The sequence below is a fragment of the Tursiops truncatus genome, chromosome 11 (genome assembly GCF_011762595.2).
Source record: "Tursiops truncatus isolate mTurTru1 chromosome 11, mTurTru1.mat.Y, whole genome shotgun sequence".
Taxonomy (NCBI): Eukaryota; Metazoa; Chordata; class Mammalia; order Artiodactyla; family Delphinidae; genus Tursiops; species Tursiops truncatus.
In genome coordinates, this window is record NC_047044.1 from 51,013,247 (window position 1) to 51,035,268 (window position 22,022).

Here is a 22,022-nt window from a genome sequence, read left to right on the forward strand (position 1 = left end):
ATAGGAACAATGCCAGTAAAGGCAGAATCAAGCAAAAGTTAGATATGAAGGGGAAGGGCAAGCAGTGCAGTCTAGCTGGAGCACAGTGGCTGCGTGAAGACTAGGACTTAGCTAGAAAGGTACAGGTTGTTCAAGACTGGCACTGTCAACATGGTAGTCGCTGGCTACATGTGGCTACTGAGCACTTAAAATGTGGCTAGTACAACTGAAGAACTGAAGGTTTAATTTGAATTAATGTAAATTTAACTGATACCTGATTCAGTTATAGGAACACTTTTAAGTATATTTGGAAGAACATGCATATATGAATAAACTTTTTCAAACAGTAGATTTTATGTAACCTAAATATAGACCAAGTATTTTCAATAAAAATGCAGCATCTGAATTAAGATGGGCTGTAAATAAGGTAACCATCTGTACAAGTTTTAGCACTGTAAGTCACACAACACAGGGTCACCCTAGCTGTAAGAGTAATCTATATTCTAGATGTCAAAGCATGTAAAATAGCTCATTAATAAAAGCTTTTATTATATGTTGAGATAATAATATCCTGTATATATAAGGCTAAATTAAATGTACTAAGGTTAATCTCACCTGTTTTTTACTTTTTTTAATGTGGCCATCAGAAATTTTAAAATTATACATGCCTGGACTTCCCTGGTGGTGCAATGGTTAAGAATCCGCCTGCCAATGCAGGGGACACGGGTTCAAGCCCTGGTTCAGGAAGATCCCACATGCCACGCCATAACTACTGAGCCCGCGTGCCACAACTACTGAAGCCTGGGCGCCTAGAGCCCGCGCTCCGCAATAAGAGAAGCCACCACAATGAGAAGCCGGTGCACCACAACAAAGAGTAGCCCCCACTCGCCGCAACGAAGACCCAACGCAGCCAAAAATAAATAAATAAATTTATTATAAATAAATAAATAAATAAAATTACACACGCCTGACATTATATTAAGTATTGGACAGCACTGGTCTAGATAAAGGCAAGCCTTTAAGACCAACTTGAGTTTTGGCTATTACTCAGTAGGATTTAAAGTGCCACTGAAATCTCAAAATGTCCACATGAATTTTTTTTAAGTAAAAGGAAGTATTGTAGCATTTGGAACTATAAACATAAAACTGCCCTCTGGAGTTAAATTTTTTAATTCACTCAATAAATCAAAGGAGAAATGAAGTCACCAAGAAAAAAAATGGTTTCCAGGCCTCTAAGACTTGACTAGTTTACAAAGGTTTTATAAATGTATAACACACATCAACCAAGTTCCTAGCTTTGGGTGCATGGCAAACCGTTTATAAACAGTCCTAATTAACAACCAACTTTTGTATTTATTCCTTCTTTTGACAGTCACAGGTTTACAGATCTACACAACATCTCATTTTCTACAAATCAGGAAAATTTCTAATGAATACCAGAGAATCATAGACAATGCTAGAACATTATGTAAGTTAACAGTTCTGTTTTTTTGGGGAGAGATTCTCAAAGACTGTCCCCTATCACTCATCCTCCAACAATGTCCTACAACAGAAAAATAAAAGTCAGAAGGATTATTTTGCCTAACATTTGCAATTCTGGGAAGTCTTATCTAGCACTCTGACTAGCATCTGGCTCCCGCCAACCGCCCATCCATAATTTAGGGAATGTCACCACCATCTAACCAGTTGCCCAAGCCAGAAATGTGATAGTCATACTAAATTTCTACTTCAACTTCACCCCATTCAAAGACCTTTTCAAATTCCACCTTCTTAATTTGTTTTGAAATTTTCTTAATACTTCACCCCAACCCAAACCTCCACCTAAGGCCCACATAGCTAAATATGGCAGAATTAGGATTAAACTAAATTTCTGTCTCTATATGGACTCTCTCTCTGGGTCATCTGATTCACCTCTGTGGTTTTAACTCCCAAATTGTATCTCCAGCTCAGATTTTTCTCAAAATACCTCAGAACTGGAAATCCAATCACCTACTAGAAACATCCACCTGAATACTGGGATGGATGAATATTCCATCCCAATCTCAAAGTATCCAAAAATTCAGTTTATCATTTTTCCCATCCAATTTGTTACTTATCACCTATTCTCCAAATGTTGGGATGGTTAGAGTTCCTACATTAGAAAACTGGACATCAATTTCTCTATCAATATCCAATTAATCAAGTCCTTCCCATTTTATCTCTATTTTTCAAATCCTTTCTCCATTTTTCATCCCAACAAATCCTCACCTGATCTCCCTTTAACAACCCACATCCAAACTTCAGAATGTGACCTACAAAGCTTTCCATGAACTGATCATTACCTACCTCTCCTGTCTCTATTGTCTCGTACTGAGTAATTCAACCATAAGAAATTGCTTGTAGTTTATACATGCACTAGGTTGTTTCTCATCAATCTTTTTTCATGTGCTCTCTATGCCCAGACAGACTTCTTTCCAATTTTAAGGAGCATGTGCAGGTCTCCAATGTCTACCCATGGAAGAAATGGTAAATCTAAGTACTCAGGTTCTACTGGCATTAAAGTCCAAGAATCAACAAAATCAGTCTATCCTGCTGCCCCTGGTAGAGGTTCTTGGGTACAGAAATCTACCATCAGGATGTATTCCTAGTCATAAAGTTTCTCCAGTGGGGCTTAAAGGCAGTAGCTAGTTATGCTCACTAGACCAGTAGAATGAGCATTATGGACATTCAGTTTCTTTAAAGCACAACTTCTGGTTTCTAATTTTCAGTTAAGTACCTGTTCTTGAGCATCCTTTCCAAATGAGTGGCTGCCAAAATTCTGCTTGATTTAGCATCTTTTGTTGAGTCATCTGGAAGAAGTGACTTGCCGAGATAAGTCTAGGAAAAAAGGGCAAAGAAGCCATGTAGATGACCTGCAGTAATGTAATGTCACTAGGAGCAGGGAATGAGAATTGCAACGTCAATCTTATTAAAGGAAATGTTCTGGGCACATGATATATCAAGACACTGTTCACTTGGAAATCACAACTTGTCATCCACACAAGGAAAATATAACGAAGTGCAATATCAGGCTTCTATATTCACAAGATATTCAGGTTTCTACTGACCAATGAGCATGAAAATGGATTTTATAATAACTCAGGTTTCAACACATTAATTTTTATGAGCTCATCACAAGAACAGAAGCTTCCCTGAGAGCTCACAGGAAAAGAAACTTACCATTGTACCTATACTAATTAAGAAGTGTCTGATAAATTTTACCTCATCTGCCCTGATGTCTTCTCAATCTATTAAGATGCATAAGCAACCTCTCTAATCTCCCAGAATTTTTTTTTAATTAATTAATTAATTAATTTTTGGGTCTTTGTTGCTGCCTGCGGGCTTTCTCTAATTGCAGCGAGTGAAGACTACTCTTTGTTGCAGTGCGCAGGCTTCTCATTGCGGTGGCTTCTCTTGTTGCAGAGCAGGGCTCTAGGCATGCGTGCTTCAGTAGTTGTGGCACACGGGCTCTAGAGAGCAGGCTCAGGAGTTGTGGCGCATGGGCTTAGTTGCTCCGCGGCATGTGGGATCTTCCCGGACCAGGGCTTGAACCCATGTCTTCTGCATTAGCAGGCGGATTCTTAACCACTGCGCCATCAGGGAAGCCCTAATCTCCCAGAATTTATTCTGCTTTCTTCTCTCACTATATTTTCCACACTATCTTTTAACTTAGCTGCCCTAGGTTCTCTAAATTGTGACCATCTTGAAGACTGTGCCATGTCTTTTTCATCTTTGCATCCCTAATGTGTAACAGTGTCTGACATTTGTTAGCAACCAATAAAAGTCTACCAACTAAGTCAAGTCTTCTTTTTAGTTGATTAAACCATCGAAAAATCGAAACCCATGCTACTCAAAGTAGCTAGCCCATAAACTATTTTTTTATGATAAGGAGTTTGAGCTAGAATGTGTAAAAGAATGGCTTCCTTTGCGAAAGTCTTGCTATGAAAAAATGTCTAGCTGGGATTTCCCTGGTGGCACAGTGGTTAAGAAGCCACCTGCCAATGCAGGGGACATAGGTTCAATCCCTGGCCCGGAAAGATCCCACATGCCATGGGGCAACAAAGCCCATGCGCCACAACTACTGAGCTTGTGCTCTAGGGCCCAGGAGCCACAAATACTGAAGCCCACGTGCCCTAGAGCCTGCGTGCTGCAACTACTGAGCCCACGCACCACAACTACTGAAGCATGCACACTCTAGGGCCCATGTGCCGCAACTACTGAGCCCACGTGCTGCAATTACTGAAGCCCACCTGCCTAGAGCCCATGCTCCGCAACAAGAGAAGCCACTGCAATGAGAAGCCCGTGCACCGCTACAAAGAGTAGCCCCCACTTGCCACAACTAGAAAAAGCCTACGTGCGGCAACAAAGACCCAACGCAGCCAAAAAAAAAAAGTCTAGCTAAACTAAGTAGTGCTTTAGTGATACATCTGATTTACATTCTTGCCCCACTTTAAGCCAAACACTTGAAAGTTAGACAAGGACATTTTCATAAAGAAAAGATGCTGAGGAATGGATGGTTAAAATTAACTTCAGGGTCTTCATCCATTTTTATAATCATACATATATTTACAGATACCAAAAAAGATTAAAAATAAAGGCATCTATTTTCACTGGTAAAAAATATAAAATAAAATAAAGACACAGGGCACTTAAAAAAAATTTTTTAAAGCCAAGACGCATTTAAAAAAAAAAACCTAATAAATTTTTAATTAGAATTTTTTCCTTTTTTTAAACAGGACAAGTAACAGATTACATCAAACTTCAGAACTTCTCAAATATCTAGTTATTATACACATTCCCATCTGTCTTGCAGGGAGGGATCTTGGTCGGCTTAACAGTTTCAGGTAAAATAAGCTGCATAAAAGTATATATTACAATAATAAATGTACAATGTTTACATGGAATATGTTTTAGAAGCAAGAAAAAGATGCATCTGCATCAAAAGGCGACCTCTTAAAATGCCACAACTATTTTTTACATTCACTCTTATAACAGGTCACAAGATGGGGTCACTAAGCACAGATAAATCACTGTGATGCACATAAAATACAGAAAGATTAGTTATTTTATATATTATATATATTTTTTCACACTTTAGCATCTGAGACATAAACTGAGAATTTAAAATTTATTCTCTTCAGATAACAAATCATTTTTTATTCTTCATAAACATGGTGCCCACAAAAGCACATAGGTAAGGCACAATAGGGTTTTCTGTTACAGAACAGTGTGCATCATGTTTACTTAACCAGAAAACGTGCATTAACTGTGCAAGTTCATGCTGCAAACCCAACACATATACAATTAAAAAAAAAAAAAGAAAACTGAGCTTTAAACAAAATCAAAATTGGTACAATTCCAGCTGTTTCACATATTCATTTGGACTGACAATGACATATCAACATGTTATTTTTAAAAAGCCAATTGTTACATTACAAGTAAACTTTGCTCCATAACTATTTTAATCTGAAATCATAAACAGTAATAAGGTAACTTCACTGAAACAAAGTAAATACTGAGGCACAAAGCAACCATCACTCCTGCATTTACTATACTGCAAACTTTCATGACCCAAAATTGCAAATATAATTTCTCAAATACACATTTTGCTGCAACAATGTGCCCTGCTTTAAACTTGACATACAACAGGGAAGCTAACATCTCATTAAATTATAAATAGATTGGGAAAATGACTTAATCCCAATGGTACTATGTCATAGCCCTAGTATTTATAATAAATACAGCTTTTCACAAAATACTTTTCCAATGTCTGCCAATTGCTTTTTTATTGCTCACATAAATTTGAATCCCTTACAACTGGTATCAGAACTTTCACACAATATCATACTCAGACATTTTTATATAAAACCTATAAAAGATATTTTAAACTTTTATCTAATACTTCCAGGTGTTTGGCTGTTTGATCTATATGATAGTACAGCCATATGTATATATGTGTGTGTATATATACACATATACACATACATATATATATACATACACACATATATACACATACATATATATATACATTAGATTATGAATAAAATAGGAAGCTTATTTTACTGCTTTAATGCAGATATCCTCACAAAACAAGACTACTTTCGCCATCACCAGCATTTATACATATATACAAAAGCCAGTTTAAGTACATGTACATCCACTTATACTTATATGTAACCACTAAACCCAGATTGATTTTCCCATATTCCAGCTATAGCAAATGAATCTCTTACAAGCAATAGAAACCTAAGATTAAATTGGGAAATTAACAGTTTTACCACATTAGCCTGTAAGGAACTATGTAGGTGACTGTATACAAAAATTCACAACATTAGTTTACAGGAAATTACGGAAATACAAGAAGCCTTTTCACCATGCTTTTGTGTGGTTATCCAAACACTTCTTGGTGCAAAATTAACAACCACCACATCTGAAAATGCTTAATAAGGTCAATGTTCCTCATGCAAAACTTTAAGTGCATTGGCTTAACTGAGCTCCAAAAACTGAATGAAACAATTATTCTATCTACTCAGCATTGCTGCTTCACTGCTAAGTCCCTTTGGAACCTTAAGATTTCTGGAACGTTCAAACAGATCTGTACTCAATAAAAATATTACATACAAAAAGCATTTAAAAAGGGAGACGAAGCCAAACAGGAATTTTCCTATTGTAAAGAACAGTCCTAGGAGTGGAAGAAAGTCTTTTCAGGAACCTCCTTGAGAATTGGCTAGGCCAGTCCGAAGACGAAGATGAGACATAGAGTTCATATGTTTATTTGATGGCTTCAAGGGAGTGTTGCAAGTAAGAGCTTGGGGAAAGCGATGGTGATATCTATCTAGTCGTAAATATTTTACTGTAACCAATTTCCCTGTTGTAAGATAAAAATAATATTTTAGATCTGTATGAATGTGCTTAATAGAAAACAAACTGTGGTAAAAGATATATGAACACAAAATAATCTAAAATTATTACTCTAAAAATGCTAACCTAAGATTCTTTAATTTAAAATCTGGTATAGTTTAACAGTAAACCATAATTTATCTTTTCAAAATGTTTGTCATACTCAAATTTCTTACCATCAAACCAAGAGCCATGCAATGCCTTAAAAGCTTTCCCAGCATATTCTGGAGACAGACATTTAACATATACACAACCCTGTGATATTTTTTAAAAAAATAAAAAGGGAAGAAAGAAAATAAATAGTCTTAGTTTAGTAGCAACAAATCCAAAACGTAGAATTCAATAGTAAAAGTTACTTTACCTCACGTGAATTTTTGTCTACTGCAATGTGAACAATGCCATCATTATCACTGCATTTTTCTAAAATTGCTTCTTGAATTGCCAAATGCCACTGATCCCCTATTTCCCTAAAAAATTAATGAAAACAAAAATCAACAGCCATCATCAAAAAGTCTACAAATAATAAATGCTGAAGAGGGTGTGGAGGAAAAGGAACTCTGCTACACTGTTGGTGAGAATGTAAATTGGTACAGTCACTATAGAGAACAGTATGGAGGTTCCTTAAAAACTAAAAATAGAGTTACCACATAAAACTGCAATCCCATTCCTGGGCATATATCAGGAGAAAACCATAATTCAAAAAGATACATGCATCCCAATATTCATCCAATATTCACAGCAGCACTATTAATAGCCAAGACATGGAAGCAACCTATGTCCATCGACAGATGAATGGATAAAGATGTTGTATAGATACATAAATGGAATATTACTCAGCCATAAAAAAGAATGAAATAATGCCATTTGCAGCAACATGGATGGACCTAGAGATTATCATACTAAGTGAAGTAAACCAAACAGAGAAAGACAAATATCATATCATATTGCTTATATGTGGAATCTAAAAAAATGATACAAATGAACTTATTTACAAACAGAAAGAGACTCACAGACAAAGAAAACAGTTATGGTTGCCAAAGGGGAAAAGGAGGGAGGGATAAATTAGGATTTGGGGATTAATTTACACACACTATATACTTATACACATTATTTTATATATATAATGTATACATAAAATAAACATAAAATAGATGTAAAATAGATAAACAACAAGGATCTACTGCATAGCACAGGGAACTACACTCAATATTTTGTAATGACCTATACGGGAAAACAATCTGAAAAGGAATATATATATACACACACATATATATGTATAACTGGATCACAGTGCTGTGTACCTGAAACTAACATGGTATTGTAAATCAACTATACTTCAATAAAAAGAAATTTTTTTAAAGAATGAGCAAAAAAAAAAAAAAACACAAAAGGTCTGTTGTATAACCTAAATATATAAAACTCTTACTTTTCAGTCATACCTCAATACAGCTGGGGGAAAAAAGAAAAAAAATTAACAGCTATATTCCTACTCAGAAGAAGTCTTCTGTTTTTTACAATATATATACCCAACTAGAATGGGAATAGTTTAAAAACCATATAGTTAAAATTAACAGTATATAAATGCTTGTTACTAACAGTAGGTAGATTAAAAAATAATTAGCATTCAGAAGTCCCAGCCCTGCTCTCACTTTCTTTTTTTTTTTTTTTTTTTTTTTTTTTTTTTCTTTTCCATTATGGTTTATTGCATCTGCTCTCACTTTCCAGTCTAAGAATGCACATGCTGAGGCACTGAAGGATCTCTACTATAGCAGAATAAATGTGCTATCATTTTTACGTTTAAAATCCTACATACTTAAAGTCATTTCTCTTTTCTATCTAGACAAATGTTAATAAGCACTTTAATGAGTTACAGTAAACTTGTAAAAGTAAAGTATTATTTTTTAATGACATTTTCAAATTCCTAAACTTAAGGAAAATTCTTAGTATATAGTGTATTCTGAGCTTCTTTTTTTCCAAAATAATAGAAGCGTGAATATAGGACAAACATTTTGTACCTAAGTCACCTTGTACCTAAGTCACCTAAGTAAGGTGACATAAATCACCTTACTATTACGAAACAGCTCCCGCTACAGTAACGCACATTTGTTTTTCTTGTGAGATATAGACGGTGGGTCCAAGGAAAAGGCTGTTACACTTCAAATTGTAAATCTTCATCTCAGGTAATAAAATACTGGACTGGCAGAGACTTCCTAAACCCTAAGGTATGAGGTAAGATTCCAAATAGAGGGATCACCACACCGTTAATTGTTTCTACCTCTGCAAAATGGAGGGAATGCGTGCGTGTGTGCGTGTGTGCGTGTGTGTGTGTGTGTGTACTGACAGTGCTTTGTCACATTTACAATTTTGCTGTCACTCATTTGGAATCTTACCATATCAACTATTTCTTGAAATAAATGAGCTATCAGATGGGACTTACGGGTATTTTATATGTAATACAATTTCTACTGTCAGCTTTTTTTAAAAAACAGAATTTGACTTGTCCTATCATTGGACAGATAAGTAGTCACCTCTAGGAAGCAAGTTCTAAAGATTATTACAGCTTATATGTGAAGTATTACGGATTCTAAGGCAATAACTTTTGACTGTGCTATTTTCTGGATGCATGTGTTGTTGTAATTACATAGACAGAAAAGTTTCTCAACAGTAAATGGACAAGTCTTGTAGAGGGGAAGGTATGTACATTTTTGTAGAAAACTTTTTAAGAGTAGGATTTGGAAATTTTTAAATAGCAGATATTCTATCTATGTTGCCTACTGAGGCAAAGAACGGTGGCAGACACGACTTATACATCTAATAAAGGGTACTGTTGTCTGTCATCATATCTGTCATTAATCTGACTCAAGCATTTATCTGCTGTGGGGATTCCCAGTGAATGCAGATTTATAAAAGTTTTACAAATCATTATACATCTGTGTCTTTTGGTGAAACCTTTGCTTGAAATTTAACAAAAAAGAAGAAATGAGAAAAACAGAACATCTCGGTAGTTAGAGATTCAGAAGTAGAAGATTCTTCTATTACAGACAGCATTATAAGAATATCATGCATTTTTCAGCCAAATATTCCAAATAAAAATTACATGTACCTTTCGTCATAATACTTACATAACTGGATCAAACATATTTCGAATCTTTAGACATGGCGTCAAACTATTTGGTGGTGAATTTCTTCTATCTAAATGAAATGCTATAAAAAACAAATGAGTTTTACTATTTTCCATTGTTCCATTTTGTTGAAAAGTATTCAGCCATTCAGTTTATTCAAAAAATATTCACTGCGTACTTTTATTATGAGCCAGACCCCTGGATCAAGGTGAATAAGACAGACACAGTCATTGTTCTCAAAGACTTTAGTTTAGTGGGGGAGACACACAGTCATTGTTCTCAAAGACTTTAGTTTAGTGGGGGAGACAGATGAAAAACAGTGTCACCCAAGAAATCATAATTGTGGTAAATCCTAAGAAAGAAGAGTACAGAAAGCTCTCAGTGTAACTGAAGCTAATCTGTGAATATCAGGTAACACTTCAAGGATAAAGTATAATTTATGCTGGGACCTAAAGAATAAATACAATATAAATAGGCAGAGTAAAGAGAGGTGTAAAGGACATCTCAAGCAAAGGTGACAGCTTGTACAAAGCCCAAGGCAAGAAGGAACTTGGTATATTTGAGTAACTAAAAGATAGTCACTGTGACTAGAGTGGGGACAATAGAAAGATAAACCTGAAGAAGGGGATGTTGGATTATGGAGGACCATGTAGGCCACATTAAAGCACTTAGACATTACCATAAAAGTGATGGGAAGCCACTCAAATGTTTTAAGGAGAGGAATAGTATGATAAGATCTCTTAAAATTATAAAATTTTTAAATAGAGTGTTATGTGGAGAATCAATTAGACAGAAGCAAAAGTGAATGCAAGGACACCAGTTAGGAGGTTATTATAGTTGTCTAAGAGGGAGATGATAGTAATGTGGATAAGACAGGCCAGCAATGCAGATGGAAATAACTGGACAGAATCAGGACATATTATGGAATAGATCTGACATGACTTGTTTAAAGACTGCACATGTGGGGGCTAAGGGAGAGATTAAGGATGACTCCCAGGTTTATGACAGAACCAACTGAGGAGGGGCAGGTATCATTAATTAGACAGGAACACTGGAGGAAAGGTCAGTTTGGAGAGAGAAGACATTAGGTTCATGCACATGTTGAATTTCCAGTGCTTCTTAGTAAAGAAGACAAGTATACAGCTGGGTATAAAAATCTGAAAACAAGAACAGAAGACTTAGTGCGAGATATAAATTTGAAAGTTATCAACATATATATAAAAAATGAAGTTGCAGTATAAGATCATCTGGGAAGACAGGGAGAATGATGAAAGATGGCCTGGAAAAGCCCCAACACCTAGAGGTCCAGGAAAATCTAGAAAAGAAGATTTAAGAAAGGGTAAGAGGTAGGATGAAAACCAGAAGAAAGTGGCAACCACAAAGCCAAAACAAGAAATTTCCAAGGCAGGCTCAATTGTTAATACTGTTCAGTAAAATAAGGACAGGAAAGAAAAATGTCCGCTGACTTTAGCAATATTGAAATCTGAGAGCTGTTTCCTTGAAATGATGGGGATGGAAAACAGATTGGAGTCAGCTGAAGAATAAATGGGAGGTGAAAAAGTAAAGACAGTGAGTAAATTGTTTAATGCTATTTGGCTATAAATAGGTAGACAGCTATAGGACAATGTATAGTGCACCAGTGTGTTTTAAAGATGAGACTATAGTATGTTTAAGTGCTGATGAAAAGATCCAAGAGAGGCAGGGATTTAAAACACAGTAAGGGAAGACACTTGAGAAGACCAGAGGGAATGGGATCCAGAGGGATCCTCTGAAGAGAACGGCTCGGATCTTTGTTAAGTGAAACAGCTCCTCAATTGCAAGAGGAGGTGAGGATGAGTGTAGATTTTGGTAATTCTATGAATTTGGTGGTGGAAATTTGAGGCAGGTACAATCTGACTGTTTCTATTTGAGTCATCAGCTGAGAATTAGAAGACAGAGAAGAAGGGCAAAAGGTTTGAAAAGAGGGGAAGAAATATAAAATTGTTATTGAGTAGAGTAGGTAAGTGAAGTGACTAGTAAAAAATGGTAAGAATAAGAAAGGCAGGTAGCACTGAAGACCTAATTGAGGTTGATTAGTTATAAAGGTACCAGTCTAACAAGTTGCAGGATTTTCTCTTGCTATGCTCATCCATTTGCATATAGACAGGCACAGATAAACAGTTTCATCCTTGGTTGGAATATACCAGGGTAAGATGAAGGACAAGTGATGACATATGGGTACTAGCAAGAGAGTGATTGAAAAGATGGATCATGAAAACTAAGATGCACAGGAAAAGAAGTAAAGATAGGAGAAATGCTGAAGAACTAGAGAAAGTAGGTGCATTGAAGGATCAGATTCTGGAGTTCCCAAATACATAAAGCAGGAAAGTTGAAAGGATGAGTTTATGATAAAGACCAGAGCGTATCAATTAAAGATTTCAGAACTGTCAGTGATAAGAAACATCTGGAGTATAAATGTCTGAACAGTGCCTGATATGGGGTGGAGGAAGGGTCACTAGACATGAAAATCTTTGCCAAATCTCAGATCAAGAAGGTTTGTGAACATCTAGTACTTTCCGAACTTCTCTACCAGTGTACAGATTCTGTTCTTAGATGACCTTTTAGCTGCAAACAATCTGACTTCCTTGAAATTCCAATAACGGCCTGGGCCAGCAGGGGATGCACCAGAGAAAACAGAAGTATTCATACCACCTTATCCTAGCCTAGACCCAAGTTTCCACAAAATAACAGACCTGGGAGAAACTATCCCTGGCCAACTCTAGTCAGAAAGTAGTCCAAAAGATCAAATTGATTTTTAAGATATAAGCTTTATCTCCCTAACTAAACCCTAATTACCATGGCCATGTAAAGATACAGTAGTTATTGAATGATACATTTCAAGTACCTCAGGGACTACCTTTGGGTTCTTCAAATGAATGTTGTTTATACCAAACACTACATTTGTCAGAAGCATAAATAATTCTCTGGCTCCCCAGCAAACTGGTACTTTAAAATAACTTTAGGGGCTTCCCTGGTGGCGCACTGGTTAAGAATCCACCTGCCAGTGCAGGGTACACGGGTTAGAGCCCTGATCCGGGAAGATCCCACATGCCGCGGAGCAACTAAGCCCGTGCGCCACAACTACTGAGCCTGCGCTCTAGAGCCTGCGAGCCACAACTACTGAGTCCGTGTGCCACAACTACTAAAGCCTGCACACCTAAAGCCTGTGCTCCGCAGCAAGAGAAGCCACCACAATGAGAAGCCTGCGCACCGCAACAAGGAGTAGCCCCCCGCTCGCCACAACTAGAGAAAGCCTGTGCACAGCAACGAAGACCCAACGCAGCCAAAAATAAAATTAAATTTAAAAATTTTTAAATAAAAATAAATTAATTAAATAAAATACCTTTAGAGATACTAATGTTATCACTGAATTTATATTTAACTACTTTTTAGAAATTGAACTAAAAATTCAATAAGGCTGATTATTTAACAGTTACTTGGGAAAAGTATCATTAAATGACAACAGCTTGTAGTGGTAGTGAACTCAAAAGACTACCGTAATTACCAACCCTCCAGATATGTACCATTTATTTATTTGGCCATGCTGCATGGCTATGGGATCTCAGTTCCCTGACCAGGGATTGAAATCCAGTGAAAGCTCAGAATCCTAACCACTAGGCTACCAGAAACTCCCCAGACATGTACCTTTTAAACCACTGCATTTATAAGGGGAGAAACATTAAGCTTGTTAGTAAGTTAAACTATCTGTTCACATAAAAAACCATCAGAACCCTCTAGTATACGCCCATTTTTATACAGTACAACATTTGTGCTCAGATATATTTAAATGAAAGCAAACTTATTTTATGTATTAATCATTTTAAAAAGCTAGGTCAGAGTCATTTAGTTACATTTAAATAGACTATATATTTAATAGCATAAAAATGTAAGTAATATTAACACTAAATTCTCTCTGTATTAGAGCTATACGTTCTTAAATGAGGCAAAAAGATGTATAACTATCATTAAGAAAATTCCAACAACTTCTCATTATCAGCTTTTTGTAACAATTCTTCTTATGATGAAATTCTTAAAAGAGCTCAAGTCTTTCTTGCTATAAATCTAAAGACTTCCATTTTATCACTACAACCATCCAAAAATTGAATTGGTATACTTCAAGTAAATAGTTACCAAGTGTTCTATGTCAGAATTTTCTGCCTTCAGGCTAAAATTATCTCAGCCATTACACCTTTTTTTCTATTTGCTAAGTAGCAGGTGTCTTACTTTACTCTCAATTCCTTTCTAGGTCCAGGAACAGGGCCCTAATCACTGTAACTGTTTATCAAAGACTGTCAAGAAAAGAGAGATTAAATTTACAATTCTTTACATGGCCCATTTAGAAATATGCAAATTAAGGTAGCTCAGTACTTGGCATATAGTTTCCAAACATTTAATACACTGAAACTTAGATAAAACACTTAATACGTAAAAAGTAGCTGGAGGGCTTCCCTGATGGCGCAGTGGTTGAGAATCCGCCTGCCAATGCAGGGGACATGGATTCGAGCCCTGATCCGGGAAGATCCCACATGCCACGGAGCAACTAAGTCCATGCACCACAGCTACTGGGCCTGCTATCTAGAGCCCGTGAGCCACAACTATTGAGCCCGCGTGCTACAACTACTGAAACCCGCACATCTAGAGCCTATGCTCCGCAACAAGAGAAGCCACTGCAATGAGAAGCCCGTGCACCACAACGAAGGGTAGCCCCTGCTTGACACAACTAGAGAAAGCCCGCACGCAGCAAAGACCCAATACAGCCAAAAATAAATGAATGAATGAATTAATTAAAAAAATAAAACTATAAAACTTCTAAAAATATATTAAAAAAAAGTAGCTGGAGATTTTAAAAATATTGTATTAATTCAGGTTGAGTTTTAACTACTACTATAACTGACCTTAAGTTGTATTTTATCATTTTTGCACAGTCTTTTCCTAGCTAAAGATAATGATAAAGTGAAAATAATAGTCTGAGGTTTTAAATCCTAGAGATTATAAAGTGTCCAATTTAACACACTTAAATAAATCATACCACTACTAATTTTTAAGAACAACATGGATTATCTAGTTGAAAATTGCCTTTGGATTCATCTTGAAAATCTCACTTATTTTAAATATCTTATTTTAAAATAAGACAACTATAATGATAAAAAAAAATTCATATGAACAAAAACAATGGCCTAGAACTTCAGATGCATACATGAGCACCAACTGTTAGCTCTATGATGAAATTAGGCTGAGACTCCACATGCATCATTATAAGGCACTAAGGTAATCAGATCTGACTGACAGCCTATGGTTTCAGAGGACCATTCTGCATGTACCCTAAAGCAAATAGTTTATGGTTTAGTGTCATTTTGGAAACATAAAAACTTTATTTTTATGCCACGATTATATAAACTATTATTCAAGCTCTTTGAAAGTGAAAATCAATTACAGAAAATCGGGAAGAGATTGGATTTTATTTTATTTCAATTTCAAAACAATTAACCTACCTTTCCCATATAGTCTATGTTTAGCAAGCATTGATAAATATGCTTTTTATCCAATAAGATTAAAAGAAACTCAACTCATTACTAGTTCTGAAATACAAATTAAACTAGCCATGAGATTTCTTTTTGCAAATAACCATTAAGATACAAAAAATTCAAATGAGGTAACAGTTATCACTTTGGATACGTAAGGCAACCAAACACCAAACCCTCTTATAAACTTACAAATACCTGTTTTTGCAACTATGCAAGCATTAAGAAAAATATGGAATGATACCCACAAAAGCTACTTGGCATGGGATATGCAGGTGGAAGACTCTTAATGAAAAAGAGAAAGGCAAGCAAAAATTGAAAAAAGAGCAGTTAAAAGTTATAATTCCACTTACACATGTTTTAAATACAAAACAAATTATGTGTCTTATTTGCATAAAAAATCAGGGAAAAAGAATGCAGTTAGATCTTTAATATACTAAGTTGCTTTGGTAAGTGAAAGAGGGAAAAAAATCAAAGTAATGTCTCTAGAATTCTGTCACAGTGAAGACAAACCATGTTGTTTATATTAGCAAGGAGAAAAGTGGGAGGACATGTAAGAAGCTAACACTGATTCCTTCTATGGGATGGAACTGGAAGGGAACTCTGCCTTCATACATCTTTCAGTTATACTATTTTACTTTAAACACGTAAGACTTTTGCATTTGAAAAAATTACATTTATATTTTTTTGTTGTTTAAAAATACATACCTTGACCTTGCCACACTTTAGAAGGTATTACTAATATTTTGTCACAGGATGCAGAAGGCTGGATCCACCGCCAAACTAGAAAATCTGCACCACCTATTCTTCGTGTTTCCGTGCGAACTCTAGACTCATTAGCAGCAAGGAAGTCAACAGCTCTATCCCAGACTTTCTTCATTTTTCTCCTATCATTTGAAGGAAAATGACAACTTTACTATCATCTTGGCTTGTTATCTTTTTCAAATATTAGTCATTGAAGGTAGTGGTTACTCTTAATGCGGGCTGTTCTTATCACTGCATATGGAGGAGTTTTTTCCAAAAAGATTTAGATGACTGAACCTCACCTCAGATTGACTATATTTGGAACAATGCACTGGTATTCCCCCTGCCCTGGCCGCCTCCCGCACAAAAGCTCCACTGGTGATTCTGATGTGTTGCTAGGGTAAGAATATTGCTTTAGAATGTGACATCATCTTTTATTTTCAAGAAGTTATTGCTTAATTCTTTTATTTAAAAAGCTTCATTAACAACAAAAGGAAGTATTTTAAAACATTATTAATAAAACATCTCTGGCTGTTCTCTGTCTCTGTTTCCTTATCAAGACAGAATTAAAGGAAATAAGGTAGAGACTGACAACAAAGAATCAAAAGTGTATATTTTGAAATCCAGTTGTCTATTATGCCACTCAAAATCAGGAAGATAATAGATGAAAATTTAGAAAAGAGTTTAAAGTACAAAAATAAAGCCTGTACAATAAAACAGGTCTAGTTGAGAAGGGTCACAACTCTCAGTGTAATTTTCATGACTGCAGAAGATACCAACATTCTGATTTACTTCAACTCATAATGTGTTGAACACACCTGTCGTGAGGCTGTATTAAGGAATTTCGCACATGGGGAATAGGCATGTAAGGCTGTAAATCTTTATTTTCCTGGCAAGCTTCATTATGACTTCGTAAAACATCTGAAAGTAAATCAAACAAATTTACAAATGAAGCAATCACTGGACATCATGTAGTTTATCACATAATGACTATTCTAGAAGTAGTTTAGATTTTTACAAATACTATACCTATAATCTTTACCACCATATCATACATCTGCCTTGTTTCTTCTTCCTCTTTTGTCCAGCGATATTTCATGTAACGCAGAACAACGCAAACCATCACTACACCTGCAATATTTATATATTGTTTTTAAAACTGTGGTCAATGGCATTCAATAATATTCACTGCAACTTGAAGTTATTTTGTCAGTTGTTAAATGTGGTATTAACAAAATAAAGCAAAAAAAAGCCATTTTGACAGTTTCTACAGTGACTATTTTAACTGCCATAATGGGATAATGGAATAAGCCTTCAAGACAGTGGTCTGAATTAGCTACATGATCAAATTACATAGAAAAATTTAATATTAAACATTTCCCAGAGTGTCACTTAATATCTCCAGAAAAACCATTTCTTCATTACGTTGACAACTGAACATTTAAATTCTATTATTTTTTTGAAAACAAAGTAACATAACTATGTTTCACAAACTTTTTTCTTTCAGCATTAAGCTATGAGAAAAGTGAGTCTTATGAGACTGTAAACAAACTACCTCTAACTTTAAGTAACCTGAATTATTTTTACAGGAATTGGGCAGAAAAAAGAAAAAAATATGAGTATCTCCTAAATTCCTGTTATGAATCAAAACAGTCACATAAAATCTAGGAATCTGAATGAAAATTTTAATTCATTTAATGGTATTTTTTAAATTAAAAATAATTTTAATTAAGTTAATTTCTAATATAGTATTTTAAAAATAAGCTTAATTTTTGTATCTTCCTGTTCTACTTCCTAAAGTAGATTTCTATCTATGCACTAAATTTGCTTTTTCTGTGACATTCACATGACAAAGTTTGATTCCCACCTCTCCTCACAGCACTGTTTTCTAAGCCCTTAGATTGATACGGACATTATAGAAACCCTCAATATTCTTATACCTTACTGAAGACTTCTGGATGCGATTTATAATGACAACTATCACAGAAGTATATTCTCAATCCTGGCATTTGGTGAAATACAGACACAAAAATTCTAGATTACACTGTATCTGCTTTCTCATCCTCACAACTTACCTAAGCATAACAACAATAACCTGTGGGTGACAGTAATAAAAGCACGTCGAAAACGACACCAGAAGGACATCTGTGGTCTTGTGGATTGCAAAAACTGTACATCAACTATATCTGTCAATTCTTCCTCAGGGCCATAACCAACACACCTATTTAAAAATAATTAAGGGAGAGTTTAGAGTCAAAATCACTTCTTAGACTACAAAATGGACAAAGTGGAAACCAAATCCTTTACCTTATTCCAACATCTTTTCCATTTTCCAAAATCCACTGCAATGAGATGTTAAATGTATCTTCATATTCAGGACCTAAATCCTAATAAGAAAAATAGAGAAAATAACTAACTATTCTTTATAATTCATATCCACTTGTTATGTGTAAGTTGTCCTATAAATAACATACTTTATATAACACTTTAAACTATATAACATAATAAAAATATATTATTCATTACAGAAGAATGAAAGGAGAAAGAAGAAAAAAGTCACCATTTCCCCACCACCCTAAGATAACCACTGAACATTTTGCTATGTTTTCTTTTCATTTTTTTATTTACAGATTTAAAAAAATAGTAATTTTCTTTTCAAGTATCATTGTGATTAAGAGTAAATTAGTCCCCCCCCCTTTTTAATGGAACACTATCTGCAGATGAACAAATGACAATTATTCAGACTTGGATGTTTAACAGCTGTTTTCTCAACAAGTGAATGAAGTTAAGCCCATCAACTCCAGAAAAACAACTGATTGTATTATCAATGACAAAATTCAAGTTTTCAAGTGAAAAGTAGAATTTCAAAAAATGCTCATCCATTACTATGAGCCTAACAACTTCACAATACTTGAAAACCTTTGCAATAAGACTATGCTGTGATATTAACAAATGTGACTTTTGAGCATGGCATAATAAAATGTGTCAACATTTGGAAGATCTGCATAACCAGTGAACCAATATTTTCCAAATGAACAATCATCAGCTATAAAATCTTGCATGGGTAAAAGATCTATTCTAAGTGCAAAACAGACCAAAGGGCTTCAGTATGAAAAGTATGAGTACGAAAAGTTCGCTGACATAGCTTTAAATTCTACATTGCCGCTAATCTTTAAGAAACTACTACTTGTAGAGTTTTGGTATTGAAGAATATCTACAATTATCGGAATAGAGAATTAAAATACTTTTCCCTGTTTTGACTACGTATCTGTGTGAGGCTAGATTTTCTTGAGGTACTTCAACCAAAACAGCATCACAATGGATTAAATGAAGAAGCAGATATGAGAAGTTGGTTATTTTTAATTAAGATAGACATTAAAGAGATTTGCAAAAATATAAAACAATGCCACTTCTCACTAAATGTTTTTATTTTGGAAAATAGTTATTTTCATAAAAATACAGTATTTATGTTAACATAATAAATTCATTATTCTTATTTTAAATGAATAAGTAAATTTTTAAATGTTGTCTTAACTTTAACATGGCAAATGTATATCTAAATATAAATAAATACATATCTAGCCCACAAACAGATGTCATTTAGAATCATCAGTAATTTTAGGAGTGCAAAAAGTTTAAGAATTGCTGAGCATAAATGGATTATGAATTTTCTAAATCAAAATATTAAAAACAAAAGTGGTATTATATTACACATAGTTTTTCTACTTGCTTTATTCACAGAATGAGGTGGCATGAATGTCAATGTCAGTACACATGGAACAACCTCAATTTTTTCCAGCAATATTCCATTGTGTGGTTATTTTACACTAATCACCCCCTTATTAATGAACATGAAGTGTTTCCAATTTCAGTATACCAAATAATACTGTAAATAAACATCCTTGAAAATTGCTTCATTCAAAATATTTATTGAGGGCTCACTATGTGCCAGGTACTATTCTAGGACCTAGAGATGTAGCACTAGACAAAAAGCTGAAATTCCCTGTGCTCATGGAGCTTGCATTCTATTCAAAAATTATGTCTTTATGTACTTTTGGAAGTGCAAAAAATGAATTTCTAAAAGTAGAAATAAGAAATCACTTTTTAAAATCCCTTAAAAATGTTTACAAGGAATAGCTATTGAATTTTAACAACATATTCTTCAACAGCTTTGGAAATTACAAGGTTCTCATTTGATCAGTTTCCTTCCTAATATGAAACTGGCAGTTATTTTAATATATCAAATTTGAAAGTATAGTAAAGAATTTTATGAAGCAGAACTAATACTGCTAGGCATCATTACTTATGTGTAACTACTACCAGGATTTTCAGATGCTGAAGATAACTACAGGCTATCTGTTATTTTTTTAAGTGTGATAATTTTGGCAATACTTATAAATATCAAAAAATTGTAGCCAATGTAAGTATTTAATTATTGAGAAATGGTTTATATGTGAGATCACTTCAGTGGGATATTATGAATTTAGAAATGATCATGATGACAGCTAAATAGCTATATGCTTTAAAAAGTAAAATACAACATTCAACTTATTTATAACTATAAAAGATATATACTCATTTGAGTAAGAACTAGAAAATAACGAAGAAAAAGTGAATTTTGTTTAATATTGCCCTAAGATGTTATGCGATTATACAAAACAATTTCAGGCAATTACTGTTTTAATTGTTATAAAATTAGAAATCACTTTGTATATAACTAAAAATCAAACAGAATGCACATTCACATACTCTAAAATTAGAGCAGATTCAAGCTTTGATAAAGGAACACCAACAGAACATACTTCTGGTTACACTGCATGGATCAGGATTAGATAAAGCACAAGTTATACAGGATTTTGAAAATCCATAAAGCGATATTAATATGGGTTATTAATATGGGAGCTGAAGACCTTGCGTTGATTCCTCTTTGTAATGTATTGGTTTTTAAAAATGATTTTGTACTCATTTAGTTTCTTTCAAAGACTTCATCCTTCAAAGACAAAGACATGATAGCACCCTTGAAAGATGTGGATATTTTTTAAAAAATCAATGAAATACATACATTGTATTTAACCTGTATTTACATATATGCTCTTCAGTTTGTATTAATACAGTATGCAGAATATTATGACATGTTTGTATTATTACACAGAACTTAGAAGGCTAGACTATAAACATATGTCAAAGAATGTAAAAACAAAGGAATTTCCAAGTTTACTAGTTATATAATTTAAATGTAAAAATTTTAGGAAGCTAAAAACTTTATAAACAAAATTACTACCTTCATTAATTATCCTTAAAAATGTACATAATGGTTCAAATTAACAAGGACACCTACTCTAATAAGTTATGTGGAGAACAAAGAGCTTAACACTTCTGGTTATAAAATACTAAGGACAGAAAAAGGCATCCGTTGTTATTTTTCCCATTTTCTGTTTTCCTTTCCTATGTTAATACCCCTGGATATCCAATGACTACCTGGAATACAATAGAACCATGGAATGTTCCTTTATGAATACAGATTTTCAAAAAACAAATGATAATTTATTTAAAACTTCATTAAAGATTAAAAGGGTGTTGAGTTCTTAAATAAGTTATTACTTCCACAAGTATTCTACATAGTACTTAGAGTTCTACAGTATCATAAAATGGAATTTTTATAGACATAGAAGTTGAATTTTTTTCTGGCTTATGC

At 34.4% G+C, this 22,022-nt stretch overlaps 1 protein-coding gene across 11 annotated transcripts in view; it reads right to left on the reverse strand.

The window, feature by feature from the left end:
- Positions 1-22,022, reverse strand: part of LEMD3 (LEM domain containing 3) — an 84,379-nt gene that overhangs the window by 13,693 nt on the left and 48,664 nt on the right. The window contains exons 5-14 of one of the 11 annotated variants that reach the window (XR_002179890.3): positions 18,635-18,714; positions 18,403-18,548; positions 17,357-17,458; positions 17,146-17,248; positions 16,292-16,470; positions 10,023-10,104; positions 7,262-7,367; positions 2,735-2,835; positions 2,305-2,466; positions 897-1,522 (exon numbers count right to left, since the gene is read on the reverse strand). Coding sequence is in view for 7 of the 11 variants with exons in the window: in XM_019952299.3 (XP_019807858.2) it covers positions 6,705-6,868; positions 7,077-7,155; positions 7,262-7,367; positions 10,023-10,104; positions 16,292-16,470; positions 17,146-17,248; positions 17,357-17,458; positions 18,403-18,548; positions 18,635-18,714 (1,041 nt within the window). In the remaining 4 variants the exon portion in view is untranslated. Of the gene's footprint in view, positions 1-896; positions 2,836-4,676; positions 6,869-7,076; positions 7,156-7,261; positions 7,368-10,022; positions 10,105-16,291; positions 16,471-16,509; positions 16,723-17,145; positions 17,249-17,356; positions 17,459-18,402; positions 18,549-18,634; positions 18,715-22,022 lie in introns of those variants that run through there. The other 10 variants (XR_002179893.3, XR_002179891.3, XR_002179892.3 and 7 more) reach the window with 10 other exon arrangements.